Source organism: Talpa europaea, assembly GCF_964194135.1.
Source record: "Talpa europaea genome assembly, chromosome: 14".
Taxonomy (NCBI): domain Eukaryota; kingdom Metazoa; phylum Chordata; class Mammalia; order Eulipotyphla; family Talpidae; genus Talpa; species Talpa europaea.
The window spans coordinates 79,378,190-79,390,738 of NC_140082.1; the positions used below are offsets into that span (position 1 = coordinate 79,378,190).

Genomic DNA, 12,549 nt, shown 5'->3' on the forward strand with positions numbered 1-12,549 from the left:
CCAAAGCAGTGGCTATGGGCACCTGCCAGACCTGGGCTCTGGAGTTTCTTTGTGCTGCACCCCACAACATGGGAGGGTGGGGAGAAGTAGGATAGCCACAACCAAGGCACTCTGGGCCCAGAAAGCCCATCTGTGGCCCTCTGAGGTCCCAAGGGTCATTTTTCTTCATCAAAATGAGCAGAGGTCTTTGCAAGATACCCCAAGTTTGCCCCCTAACCCACATCCCTGCCCCAACACACACACACACATATACACACACACACACATACACACTTCTGTCCTGGGGCTTGTATTTACAGGCCCCAACTCTGGGGTGGGGGGGGGAGGGAGATGTAGGGAAGGCAGTGCCCGGGCAGCAGGGCTAGGGGTGGACACCTGCCTGTCTCCAGAGGAGCTTGCTGGAGCCTTGGGGGGCTCTGGGAGAAACTGCCCCAGCTCTCTGCCCTTCTTCTCTTAGCAGAAGGCTGGTGGCAGGGCTGGGCTGGGACCTCTCCACCCCCAGGTGGAAGGGGAGATGCAGGAGGGAAAAGGAGGAATCCAGGGGATGCAAAGTCCTTAGAGAAGCCAGGGCCAGCTACCTCATGGTGGGCCAGAGGGAAGTGTGTCCCCAACTTTCTGTCTGGCATTCCCAGGGGAGGAAGCAGAATGCATGCTCCCTGACAGCATTTCCCACGACATCCGATTCACCACACCCGAAAGTTCCAAGTCACCAGGTTCCAGTCTCTTGCCACAGAAGAGCCTCCGTGAAGTGCCCCCACCGTCACACACACGGCCATAGGCGCAGAGCCTCTGGCAAGGCAGCCCGACAATTTCACCCACCTCCTCCAGCAACAGTGTCTGGGAGACAGCAGGGTGGGCCTGAGAGAAAGGCGCCGGGACTGGATGCACCCTTGCCACTTGGTGACGGTGCTGCCGAGGACCAGAACTTCCAGGCTCTATATTCCAGTAAGAGAACGTGGGGTGAGAGTGAAAGGTCCCTGGATGCCCACTGTAGGGACACACAGGAGCAGACACCTCTTTGCAGGGCACGCGCCCCACCTCCTGCAGGCTGAGGGCTGGTGGAGGGTGGCCTGTCACACTGGACAAGGGATGGAGCAAGGGTCTGCCCAGACCGGGCTGGCCTCTCTGCTCCCAGTGCTGCAGGAGGCCATGGGGAGAGGCTCCTGGAGGCAGGAGAGGGAGATGGCGGCCTCCTGCCTCTCCCCAGGGGGGTGCCCGTTTGCCCAGCTCTGCTGGCTTAAGGCATCCCTCTGAAGCTTCTTCGTCCTGAGCCTAGCATGCGCCAGGGCAGAGGCTGGAGGTTGGGCGGGTTGGCAGGGGAGGGAGATGCAGGGCACCCCTTAAGAATCTGCCCTGGAAGCACAAACGTCAGTGACCACGTCCACTCTGAAATGCCTGACGATGGACTGACCCACAGGCCGGGCACTGGGCACCACCTGCGCTGGTTCGCTGCTGTGTCCCCAGTGTGTTCTGAACCCCACACACAACTCCAAGTGCAAATCTATATACAAAGTAAGGCGGCAGGAAGGGGTGTCCTCACTGACCTTGTGGAACATGTCCATCCCTGAGAAAGGGGGGTCAACACCGCTGAATCTCACCTCTGTGGGGATGTCCCTTGTGCAATCTGTGGATGGTATTTTTCGAAATTTTTTTGTTTTTGTTTTGTTTTTTTTTTACAAATTTACTTTGACACCTGAGGTGAAGAAAATTGGGTTTTCGTTGTGGTTGTTGATTTCAAAAAGTCCTCTCTCTTCTTACTTATTACAAAAGGACGAGACATCGCAGAGGGGGAGAGCGCGTCTGCTCATGGCTGTAGTCGGGGTCCTGGGCCGGCCGGGGCGGGCCGGGGGCGGGCGGGCCTGAGCCACCTGGCAGGGCCAAGCCCCCGGCCGGCGCGGGGCGCTCAGGGCGAGCTGGCCGGGCTGATGGTGGGGCTGCTGGCGTCGGAGCGGCTGTAGTCGCTGAGCGAGCCGGTCCGCGAGCCCCCGCCGCGCCGCTGCAGCATGCCCGGGTGGAAGTTGGCATGACGGCGGGCGTGCTTGGTCAGGTGGTCGCTGCGCATGAAGCGCTTCTCGCAGATGGGGCAGCTGAACTTCTTCTCCCCGGTGTGCGTGCGGTAGTGCCGCGCCAGCTCGTCGGAGCGCGCGAACTTCTTGTTGCAGTCCTGCCAGCTGCAGGCGAAGGGCCTCTCACCTGCAGAGACAGGGCAGGGGGTCAGTGTCAGCGCTGCCACTCCCGGACCCCAGGGCAGGGCCTGATACCTGCCGCCCCCACCCCCTGCCCGTGCCACACCTCCTCAGCCTCTGCCACATAATCATCAGGGCACAGGCAAGATGGAAGCTGACATCCAGGACAAATCAGCAGCATCTGGGGTACAACAGCCCTGAGTACCACAGCCGGGTCTCTGGCTCTAGTAATAAGAGCCAGGAAGAAAGGGTGGAGGATCCAGTGTGGGTTCACATGCTTGCAAGAGTCCAGGCACCCCATGCTGGCCCCATGGAAGCCACAGTCCAGAGCTCCGAGCCCCAGCAGGGCGCAGAGACAATCCCCCAACCCGAGCACCCTACCACCACTCGAACCCTGCTCAGTCTCATTTCTGATAGGACAGGTCAGATGGAGCAATTTCCAGGCCTTTGGAGTCTATGACCAAGATGTCTGCTTCAGTGAGGTAGGCTCCCACTTTGTCCTTTGTCTCGGAGAAGTTCCAACAAGGCCAAAAGGAACAGCCAACAGGGCAGGAGACTGCAGCGGCTACCTGCAGACCCTTGCAGGGTGGCTGCCCAGAGTACCCAGTCAGAGGGAGTTAAGGAAGGTCAGTTTTATCAGCACCTTCCTCCCACCCCGTGCTCACAGTTTGGGACAGGCCAGCTTTTACACAGGCAAAATCTAAATTACAAAAAAAAAAGGCAGTAACTACTTGGGAAGCACCAGCAGGGGATTCTGGCATCCCAGAATGCAGCTCTTCTGGCACTAGGGGTGGCCACACAGCCACCCGCCTGCTCCAACGCTCCCCTTTGCCTCTCCCTCTCAGGTCGGAAGGCAGAGAGCCAGTCCTCCTGGAATCTGAACCACCTATGCCAGAGGAAACCCACACCACTCACCCCAAATGAGGCCATCAACCTGAAATATAAAAAGACACCCAAGGATGGCTGGATGGCCAAGAAAAACCAGCAGTATGAAAAAGCAAGGCCAAGAGTAACAAAAACACTGACTCCAGAGGAAGAAGAGTGAAGCCAGGAAACAGAAGAGAATGTTAACCTAAAAATCCTAGTGTTTCCAGAGACATTTCAGACAGAATTTTATGCATAAAACAAACAGAATTCCATAGAAAGGAAGTTCTGAGAACTTAATAGTGTTTAAAATTTGAGAGAAGCATTGCCCAAACAAAAATTTCAAAAAGGCGGGGAATATAATAGCCAAGGACACAGTCCAGAAAAACAGAAACAAAAAATGGCTCTAGAAAATGTGTGTACGTCGCAGTGTTCTGTCTCCTAGTAATGCTGACATTTGGGGCTGTGTGTGGCTATTTACTATTTATACTGACTTTATGTTGGGGGGAGGGGTTTGTTCAAAAACAAATAGGAGAACAGACTACTGTTTCCCAAACCCAAGAGTTACAGAGGAGCTTCAGGGAACCATTCCCTGCAGGTGCAACATCTAATGAATAGGAGGTACCAAGTGAAAAGAAAAATGGAAGAGAGAAAATCACAAAGGAACCAATAGGGCTATATCTGTCAGGGTAGAGAAAGAAGAAAACAGAAACAAACAAGGAAAGGGTTGGCACAGAAGTGGGCGGGGTAGTGAGTAAAGGGCCCTGCTGGGGAATTTCTGCAATGTCAGAAGACTGAGTAAAAAGAGAAGATCACAAAACTTAATACAGAGGGAGAAACAAGTAACAGGTCATCCATGAGGGTGGGACAAATGCCAGATTTCTCACAAGTCACACTGGTGCTGGAAGACAGAGATACAAGGTCTTCTAAGTCTACCTGTCACACTCAAGCAAAAAAAAGATGAGAGTAAACCAAGAAGTCAGGGGAGTGAGTGAATAATAACGGGGCAGTTCAGGACAAAAGCAAGGCAGAAGCCTGGGGGCCACTGCAGCTGACCAGGACTTAGTGGCCAAGACTCACAGGAGGATAGTTCCAAGAAAAAAGAGGTTTCCGTGAGCCAGAGGGAGTATCAGGAGGCTGAGTAAACTTCAGGACATAGTGAAGGCGCACACTATTTGATTAAAAGAAAAAAAAGAGGCAATTAGAAACTTCAGGGAAAATAAAAAGACAAGCAAGAAATTTGTGGCACAAGTTTGAAGCAAACTAAAATGTCCCACGATGATGAGTAATCCAGAGGGCTTACAGTATGTTATACTATTTATCCTTCAGAACAACTCCATGATATAAAAGGGAAGGTAACCCCAGCACAGTTCCTGTGTACGGAAGTATTTATAGTCGCGGTGATATAAACCCCAGCCCAAGCTGTCAGTATTTAGAATCAATCTTATAGACAAAACCCATACAATCCCACTTCATGGCCTCAGCAGAGAATATAGATTTAATGGAAAGGTAGGCACCCTAGCCTACTCGAAGGAAATATCTAAATAAGGTAAAAGATATACAGATAATCAACGAAAGAGCTACAATAAGAATATATCCATCAATTCAGGAAGGGGGAGACAGGAATAAAGAGGTAAACCCTTAAAGTGCATGGCAGAGAGTTAACAGATAGTAGCTAATTTGATAAATTAAGGAACGGCAACAAAATTATATAATTAATTTCTGGTATAACCACTAAGACAATCAAAGTTAGACCAGTATTGGTCCCTGAGGAGTAGGGTTGGTGTGGGAAGAGTCTGCTTTTAATTGTAAGCTCTTCCATGTTATACATCTTTTTTTAAAAATCAAATGTTTATTTCTTTGATAATAATAAAATGGAATATGTAAATATAATTCTTTAAAATTCTAGCCCCATTCAAAAAGGTTGAGACACACCACATGTTGACTACATACGAGAAGATTCCCAGCCCACGTTGTCATGAAATGCTTGGAGAGGTCCGGCTTAAGCACAGCCATCTCATTTCATGCGACTGGGCACTGTGCTCAAGAACTTGGCATACGGTGTCCAACAGGTGAGGCTCCACGGCGTGGCCTCAGACAAGGGCCACATTGCTTGTGGCGGGGTGAATAGTGTCTGTTCGCGCCCCCAAAGGTACATCCAACTCCTGATCCCTGGAACCTGCGGATGGGACCTTATTTGGGAAAAGGGTCTTTGCAAACAGAAATATGGTAAGGACCTTGAAAAAAGAAAAGGAGCAAGAACAGAGAAGCCACGTGGTGACAGCGCAGAGATCGGAGGGACGGTCTGTAAGCCAATAAAGAGAATAAAGAGAAGCCTGGGACAGATTCCCTCAGAACCTCTAGAGGGAAGTAAATCTGCCAGCACCCTGATTTCAGACTTCTGTCCTCCAAAACGGAGAGAAAAGACTTTTCCGTTTGCGACACCCAGTTTGCGGCGTCCGTTTCAGGAGCCCCAGGAAATGAACACACCGCCCATCTTCACAGTGGGGCCCACAGGGTGCTTCTGCGGGGTCAAACGCAAGCAGTCCTTGGCACACGCCACACTCCTTCCTGAAAGGGACGTGGATCTCATCCACTGTTCGTGTCACTCGGTTTTCTCGGAGTTGAGCTAGGCAGGGAGCCAGCCAAATGCAGATTCTGCCCTGCTGCCCAAGAATCCTGGGCCCTTGTTGGGGGCTTCTGTCTGCAACTCTGTGAGGCACGTGAGGTGATGTCAGGGCCACCAAGATCTGCAGCGATCGACAGGACGCGGTGTGGGTGGCGGCGGCCTGGAGTGAGGGAGGGGGCCAGCCCAGACTGCCACCGGCTATCACGGACACTTGGCCTGTCTGGGCATAGCAGCTTGACGCTTTCATAGAACACACACCTGATGCCTGGCCCTGGGGACATGGTGGTGATGCAGACAGACAGGCAGACAGACAGACAGAAGGGATCCTCCCTGCTCTGTTCTAGAAGGGGAGACCGCCAATAAACTGGTCCACAAACAAGGATAAAACATTTAGCAGTTATGATTCACTTTGGCGAGGACTCACACCAGGCTCTGGCGGGGCTGGCTTCTGAGTGTGATGACATTCAAGGAGGCTGAGAGGAGCCAGGGACATGGGGAGCAGGTTAGGGAAAGGCAGCCGCGGCCGGGGGACAGAGGACGGAATCCTCCAGGACAGTGCGCCTCACACTCTTCGTGTGGAACCCAAAGAGCTTTTGATCCTGTGGGTGATGCCCCTGGATATCAATCTTATTCGAAATTAAAGCTGAAAAAAGCTTAAACTCAAGCACACATTCCAGTAGCTGTCAGAGGGATGACGTCATCACACATCACGTAGCTTCTCAAATAATCCACTGTATTCTTTTGAGAGAATAAAGGACAAATAACATTACTGTTAAGAAAACAGTTTTGACCTCATAGTCTGATGGAAGGGTCTGGATGCGTGCAGGTGTCCCTGGGCCTCTCTTTGCAAACTGCTGCTGTAGGGACTGACCCCAGATGGTGTGGTTGGGCTGAGCGAGAGCACGGGGATGCACCCAGGACCCAGCAGGTCTAGGCCCTGGAGGGAGCTGGTCCACTGGACTAAACACACCTGTGTTTCCTTCTCACTGGGTTCAAATTCTACATCTGCCACCTTGCTGGCATGTGGCAGGGAGAAGCAGCAGCACAGGCCGCCACCAGGAGCACTCAGCCTAGTGCAGGAGACAGTGTCCATCTCAGGAAGGAAACCTGATCCCTGATCCCAGAACTCCCCGGCAGCATCCTAAGCCTAAGTCTGGGAACAGCCAGAACAGACACTGGCACCCCCACTTTCTGAAGATGGGAGGGCCATAGGGCATCCTGGAACTAGAGGAATTTGGGGTGGGGGAGGGAGGGAGAAAGCATCAGAGCTGAGGTCTTGCAGGGAACTGGCACACAGGAGGGAAGCTGGGGAAGGCTGGGGAACTATGTGGGGGTTGGGAAATCAGAAGCTGGGGGAGGGGCCAGGCCTTGCTGGGGTGGTACCCCCCCCCACCCACACACCCCTGCGGTGCCTGACAGAGGGTAACGGAAGGCGCTGGGCATACAGCTTGGACTGCTGGCACACATGTCTGGACCTGCGGTGGGGGGGCAGGTTTCCAGCACTAGGGGGAGCTTGCAGTAGGGGCATGTGGAGTGGGGGTGCCCAATGAGGGAGACAGTTGATAATTGGGGCGGGTGTGCAGTGAGGGAGGTGGCTGGAGCACAGGGACACCCAGTGAGGAAGATAACTCGGGGTACGAAGGGAGGGTGCATGGAGAGGGAACTCAGCTGCCGGGGTGGAGTGAGAGCCAGCGCAGCGGTGCTTCGGGCAGGGGTGTGGTAAGAGAGGTGAAGGGACACCAGCAGGCCAGCAGGGGCACACAGTGAGGCAGGTAGTTGGGGGCTAGGGTAGGGGGCAAGCAGTGAGGCAGGTAGTTGGCCTACAAGGCAGGGATGCAGGGCAGAGGCGCACAGTGAGGTGGGCAGTCAGGGGTGTGGGCAGGGTGCAGGATGGGCGTGCAGAGAGGTGGTAGCTAAGGGGACACAGGGTGGGGGCATACAGCAAGGCAGGGAGTTAGGGGCATGGGGCAGGGGTGCAGTGAGGCAGGAGCTGGGGGGCCAGGCAGCAGTTACATAAATGTTCCCTGGCGCCGCAGAGAGGCAGCCGAGAGGGATTGCCTCATCTTATCAGGGAACACAGCGTCCCACACGCGCCTCTTGCCCAAGCCGCAGGCCGGGCGGGCGGGAACGGTGTGTTCCCTGCAAGAGGCCGAGAGGCAAGGCTGGAGAGAGAGGCCGGCCGGGGCTTGATGCAGGCGGGGTGTCCTCTCACTGAGCCCTCGGCCCACCTGCGCAGGCCACCATGGCCACAGTCCGTCCTGCAAGCGCAGCAGGCTCATGAGGGTGCTCGTTGCAGTCCCGGTGGACGCAGCTCAGGCTTGCTGGGTGGCTCCCCCCCCCCCCCAGCTCTGCCCTCCTGTCCAAAGGGCAAGCTCCCAGTTATCTCCTCCAGCCAGCCTTGGCCAAACTGCCAGTCCCCAGCAGGTGAGTGGGCTTCCTGGCTCCAAAAGCACCTGCACAATCCACCACAGCAGATTTTTTCTGTCTGGGGGTGGGAGTGGAGGGAGAGCTGTACTTGCAGACCAGGGCTTTTTGTGTCTGTCTCCTACTGGGTCTTTTCACTCAGGCTGGCAGCACCAGTGCTCTGGGTAGCAGGCTAAAAGCCCCTTGGTGGAAGGAAGTGGGGACTACCTCTCTGACAGCCCATCTCACTGCATGCCCCCCCATGTCCCTAACTATCCCCCTCACTGGGTACCCTTGCTTTGCGTGCCCCGGCTCCAAAGAGACAAAGGCAGAAGGAGCCATCAACTTAACAGGGCACCCTGGATCACAAGAGTGGGCTTCAGTGGGCATAAGGAAGCCCCAGGGGTGTCTGTCAAAGGGTGACAACACAGGGGAGGAGACCCAAGACATGCAAGAGGCTGTTCCCAAAACAGCTTCTCAGTGCCCTGGCCTCTGTGCCCAGTCCCCAGCTATATGCCACCAGCTCCTGAGCCACTGTTTATCAACAGAGAGCTCTGCTTTGTGGCCACGGGCATGGGGCTGCTGCCAGTTGCACCCAGTCTGCCATGTCCCTTAGTCCAAGAGGCCTGCTCCCACTGTGTGCTGAGCCAGCAGCTATTAGGACCCCTATCTGCCAGCCTCCAAGAGAAATCCAGGACTACAGCTTGAAGGCAGCAGAAGACCCTGCCCTCTATGGTGGCCTTCCCTACTTTCTCGCTGAGGCCATCTGGCTGCCACTCTACTGGTCACCAAAATTGATGGAGGTTTGTAGACCCACCTGGAACAGACCCATCTCCTGGGAAGTCCAGGTCAGAAGCTCCACCCACCACTGTATAGGTGAGGAGAGCGCTACGGGACCCTTTCGGCCTAGGACTCAGTCCTGCAGTGATCAGCACCAGCCCCTCACCCCAGGCCCCGATTCATTCATGGGAGGCCTCAAGGGTGTCATCTTGCCTGTTTCTCAGTGAGGGTTAAGTGAGAACACACATGACCGCAGATCAGCTGCTATCACTGGTGAGGCTCCTGGCAGTGGGTGCGTGAGTGCCAGCCTGTGGCACAGGGCCGTACTGACTGCAGGTTTAAAGCCCACACCAGGCAGCCGGCGGGCTCTGTCAGGAGCTCTCTGGTCGGCGTTGCTGTCGTGGGTGTGAGTGTCGCTGAGCTACACTGTGTGCTCCTGCACATGCCAGAGCTGGCAGGAGACGGAGGGAGGTGGCGCCTGCCAGAAAAGCCACCTTCTGCAGACATGTGTGTCTCCGTGCTTACAATGGAGGCGAGCGTGTTGTTAAAATAGGCATTTCTGTTGTTGCTTTGCTTTGTTTTGGAGTAGGATCACTGGTCCAAAAATTCCTACCGAAAAATAAAAATACACTACTCCGAAAAAGAAGTATTGCGTTGGGGGACTAGACCACCAGATGGTCACAACACACTGTCACAGAAGCTGATAACTGGCCAGTGGAACAGAGCAGAAATGCCAGAACTAGACCCCAAGACAGCGGGAACCGTGTTTAGCATAAAGTGACATCTCGGGATGAGGGCAGAGGATCCAGAAATGCCTTAGGAAAACTAGGTTACACCTGGCAAGACACCAAGGCCCATGTTTCACTAGGATAAATTCTCAATGGGTCAAAGGGTTGAAAGTGAAAGAAAAATGACAGATGTCCTAGGGAAAATGGGACATAAGTTTTTTCTATGAATCAATATATAGATATCATAAACAGAAAGACTGATGTATTTGACCACCAAAATATGAAACACTTCGCTCTGGACAGAGTCCCCATAAGCAAAGGCAAAAGAGAAATGACAAATGGAGAGAAGAACAGTTTCAGCTCTGATCACAAAGGCTCGCCGCCATACAGAAAGACTCCCAGAAGGTAGAAGGCAAAAGCAACACCCAACAGACACCTGAGCAGAGGCTACAACTGACCGCCCATAAAAGGGCAATACAATTGACTTTAACAGCAGCAAAGATGCTCCCCCTGGACCTCCCTGGTGGCGCAAGGGGTTAAGACACAACTGGTGAAGCTGTCCGCAGCCCCTGCAGCACGACTTTAATCCCTGGCCAGGGAGCTACCCACATGGCGCAGCAGACCTCTCCTGACTCGCCCGCTGCTCCCCTCAGCAGTGTACTTCAGTCAATCTGCCTGTTCTGCTCCCCACTCCGTCTCTGGTGAATCCTCTCACCACCCTCCACCTCTGGCCTGTACCCCAGTTCTTGTATGCATAAATAAATCTTTTTTTAAATGTGATACTTTTTTTTTAAGATTTATTTATTCACAAATAAAAGAACCAGGATACAAGTCAGACGAGCGGGAGGGTGAGAGGATTCACCAGAGACAGGGGGAACAGAACAGGCAGACAGACTGAAATACACTGCTGAGGGGAGCAGTGGGCAACACAGGAGAGGTCTGCCTCGCCATGTGGGTTTCTCGCCGGCCGGCTGGGATCGAATGCGCACTGCAGAGGCTGCAGACAGCTTCATGGCGCTGCATTCAACCGCCCTAAATAAATAAATCTTTAAAAAGATTTAAAAAAAAAACAGATGCTCCCCCTCACCCAACAGGATACAAAAAGGACCCAAGGCAACCATACCCCACCCCCAGAGTTACTTTTTGCTTCTCCAGGTGGCCAGGCTGCAAGACAGCCCCTCACACTGCTGATAGAAGCAAAAATTGCCCTAGGCAGGTGGCTTGGTGATACCTATCAAAATTTCAAACGTGCTTACCTTTGACCTCACAACTCAATTTCTGAGAACCTATCCAAACACACCCGTACATTTACGAAATGGGATGTGTGCTTGACTATGTGATGTAACAAAAGCCTGACAATTCGTGCCCTTCCACTGGGACCCGTGATACAAATTATGGAGCACCCACATAACAGAATATGATGAAAAGAAACAGCGTGAGTTTTCTCTGCTGAGACAGGAAGGTCTCTTAAGCAATACTGTTGAGTGAGGGAAGCCAGGCTTCCTGCAAAATGCAGGAGATGGCAGGATAAATAGTGAGTGTGTCTGTGTGTTTGTTGGTGTGTGCAGATCTGCTGGAGGATCAGAAGACATTCAGAACACAGACCACCTAGGGGCAGAGGTCTGGGCGGATGGAGGGCAAGAGGAGTTGGGAGAATTTTCCTTGGAAAACTACTTACAGGTCTTGAATCTTGAAACACACAAATACATTTACCTAATTCAAAAGGCTAAAAAAATCACCCCTGGCAAACTAGGAAAGCCTGGCGCCACAATCATGCCAATACAAAAACAGGCATTGAATGTTGTTTGACACTCTTTGTAGCTTCCTGATCTGGTCCCTTAAAATGATTCTACTCAGGATGTCGTAGGGACCTGGAGAGCTTCTTGCAGTGTGAGAAAGTAAAATAACAAGTGGCCAATCTACATTTCTAGAAGGTGTTCCCAGAGCAGGACTCCAGGGTTCAGGAGCCCCGGGGCTGGTCATGCAGCAAATGGTTTTGTTGGAGGGCACTCCCTGATAAGCACTTTGACAGACGGCTCCTGACTTACGAGACAATAGTGAGGAATTTCAACAGCAGCAGACCAGGCTTGTAACCGTGCGCCAGAGGCCCCTCCAGGCTCCTGAATACCATGCTCCTGTCATAAATGTCACTGTCTCCACCATCACACGACTGTCTGCTGAAAACCAGCCGGAGTGGACGGACAGGGCAGGTGCTGGCTGCCAGCCCTTCCTCCCCACTTGCTACCCAGGCGAGTGCACCCAGCTGTCAGGACACAGACCCAAGTTCAAGGCAGGAGAATCCGTTCCCTCTGCCAGGTACTGGTGAGGAGGTGGCCGTGGTGGGCAGGGGGCTGTGCAGGCTTCTGGGAGAGGGTTTTCTCTTGGACAAAAAAAATCAAAAGAAAGGAAGGCAGAGCCAGGGCGTGGGGGGGAGGGAGGGTTGGTAGGTGGCACAGTACAGAAAAGCCTCTGGCAGCCCGTGCTGGGCTGTGACGTCTGGGGTGGCACCAGTCACTGGCGGCCACACAGGGAGGTCCAGAGAGACACGCAGAGGAGCCAAGCTGCTCCCAGACACGGACAAGCCCACAGCGACCTGAGCAGCCCGCACCTCCCCTCCCCTCCCCTCCCCAAAGGAACAAAGCTTTCCAAGGTCAGTCAGGGACCCTGGTGGAGGGCACAGCATAGAGAAAATGACTCCCTCCCTGCTGCCATCTGCTGTGCGCCCATGAAGACCCCACACCCACACCACCCTTCCCACCCCTGTTTTCTGGGCACACGAAGGGGGGCCCCTCTCGGCGAAGCCTTTGGCGGCCATTCTGCCCACTTCCGCTTCCTGGGCCACTCCTCCCCGGTCTTCATTTCCTCATCCTGGCCTGGCTTCAGACACTCCCGGGGCAGGCAGGGTCTCCCCAGCAGAGACAACAGCCAGCGCGTAACTTCACCGGTGGCTGCGTGGGCC

At 53.8% G+C, this 12,549-nt stretch overlaps 1 protein-coding gene across 1 annotated transcript in view; it reads right to left on the bottom strand.

Annotated features, from left to right (window-relative positions):
* Nucleotides 1-1,903: 1,903 nt before the first annotated feature.
* KLF13 (KLF transcription factor 13) overlaps nucleotides 1,904-12,549 on the bottom strand; it is a gene marked incomplete at both ends in the record, with an annotated part of 36,820 nt that continues 26,174 nt past the window's right edge. The window contains one exon of the mRNA XM_084254482.1: nucleotides 1,904-2,193. Within this exon, the coding sequence (XP_084110608.1) occupies nucleotides 1,904-2,193 (290 nt within the window). The remainder of the gene's footprint in view (nucleotides 2,194-12,549) is intronic.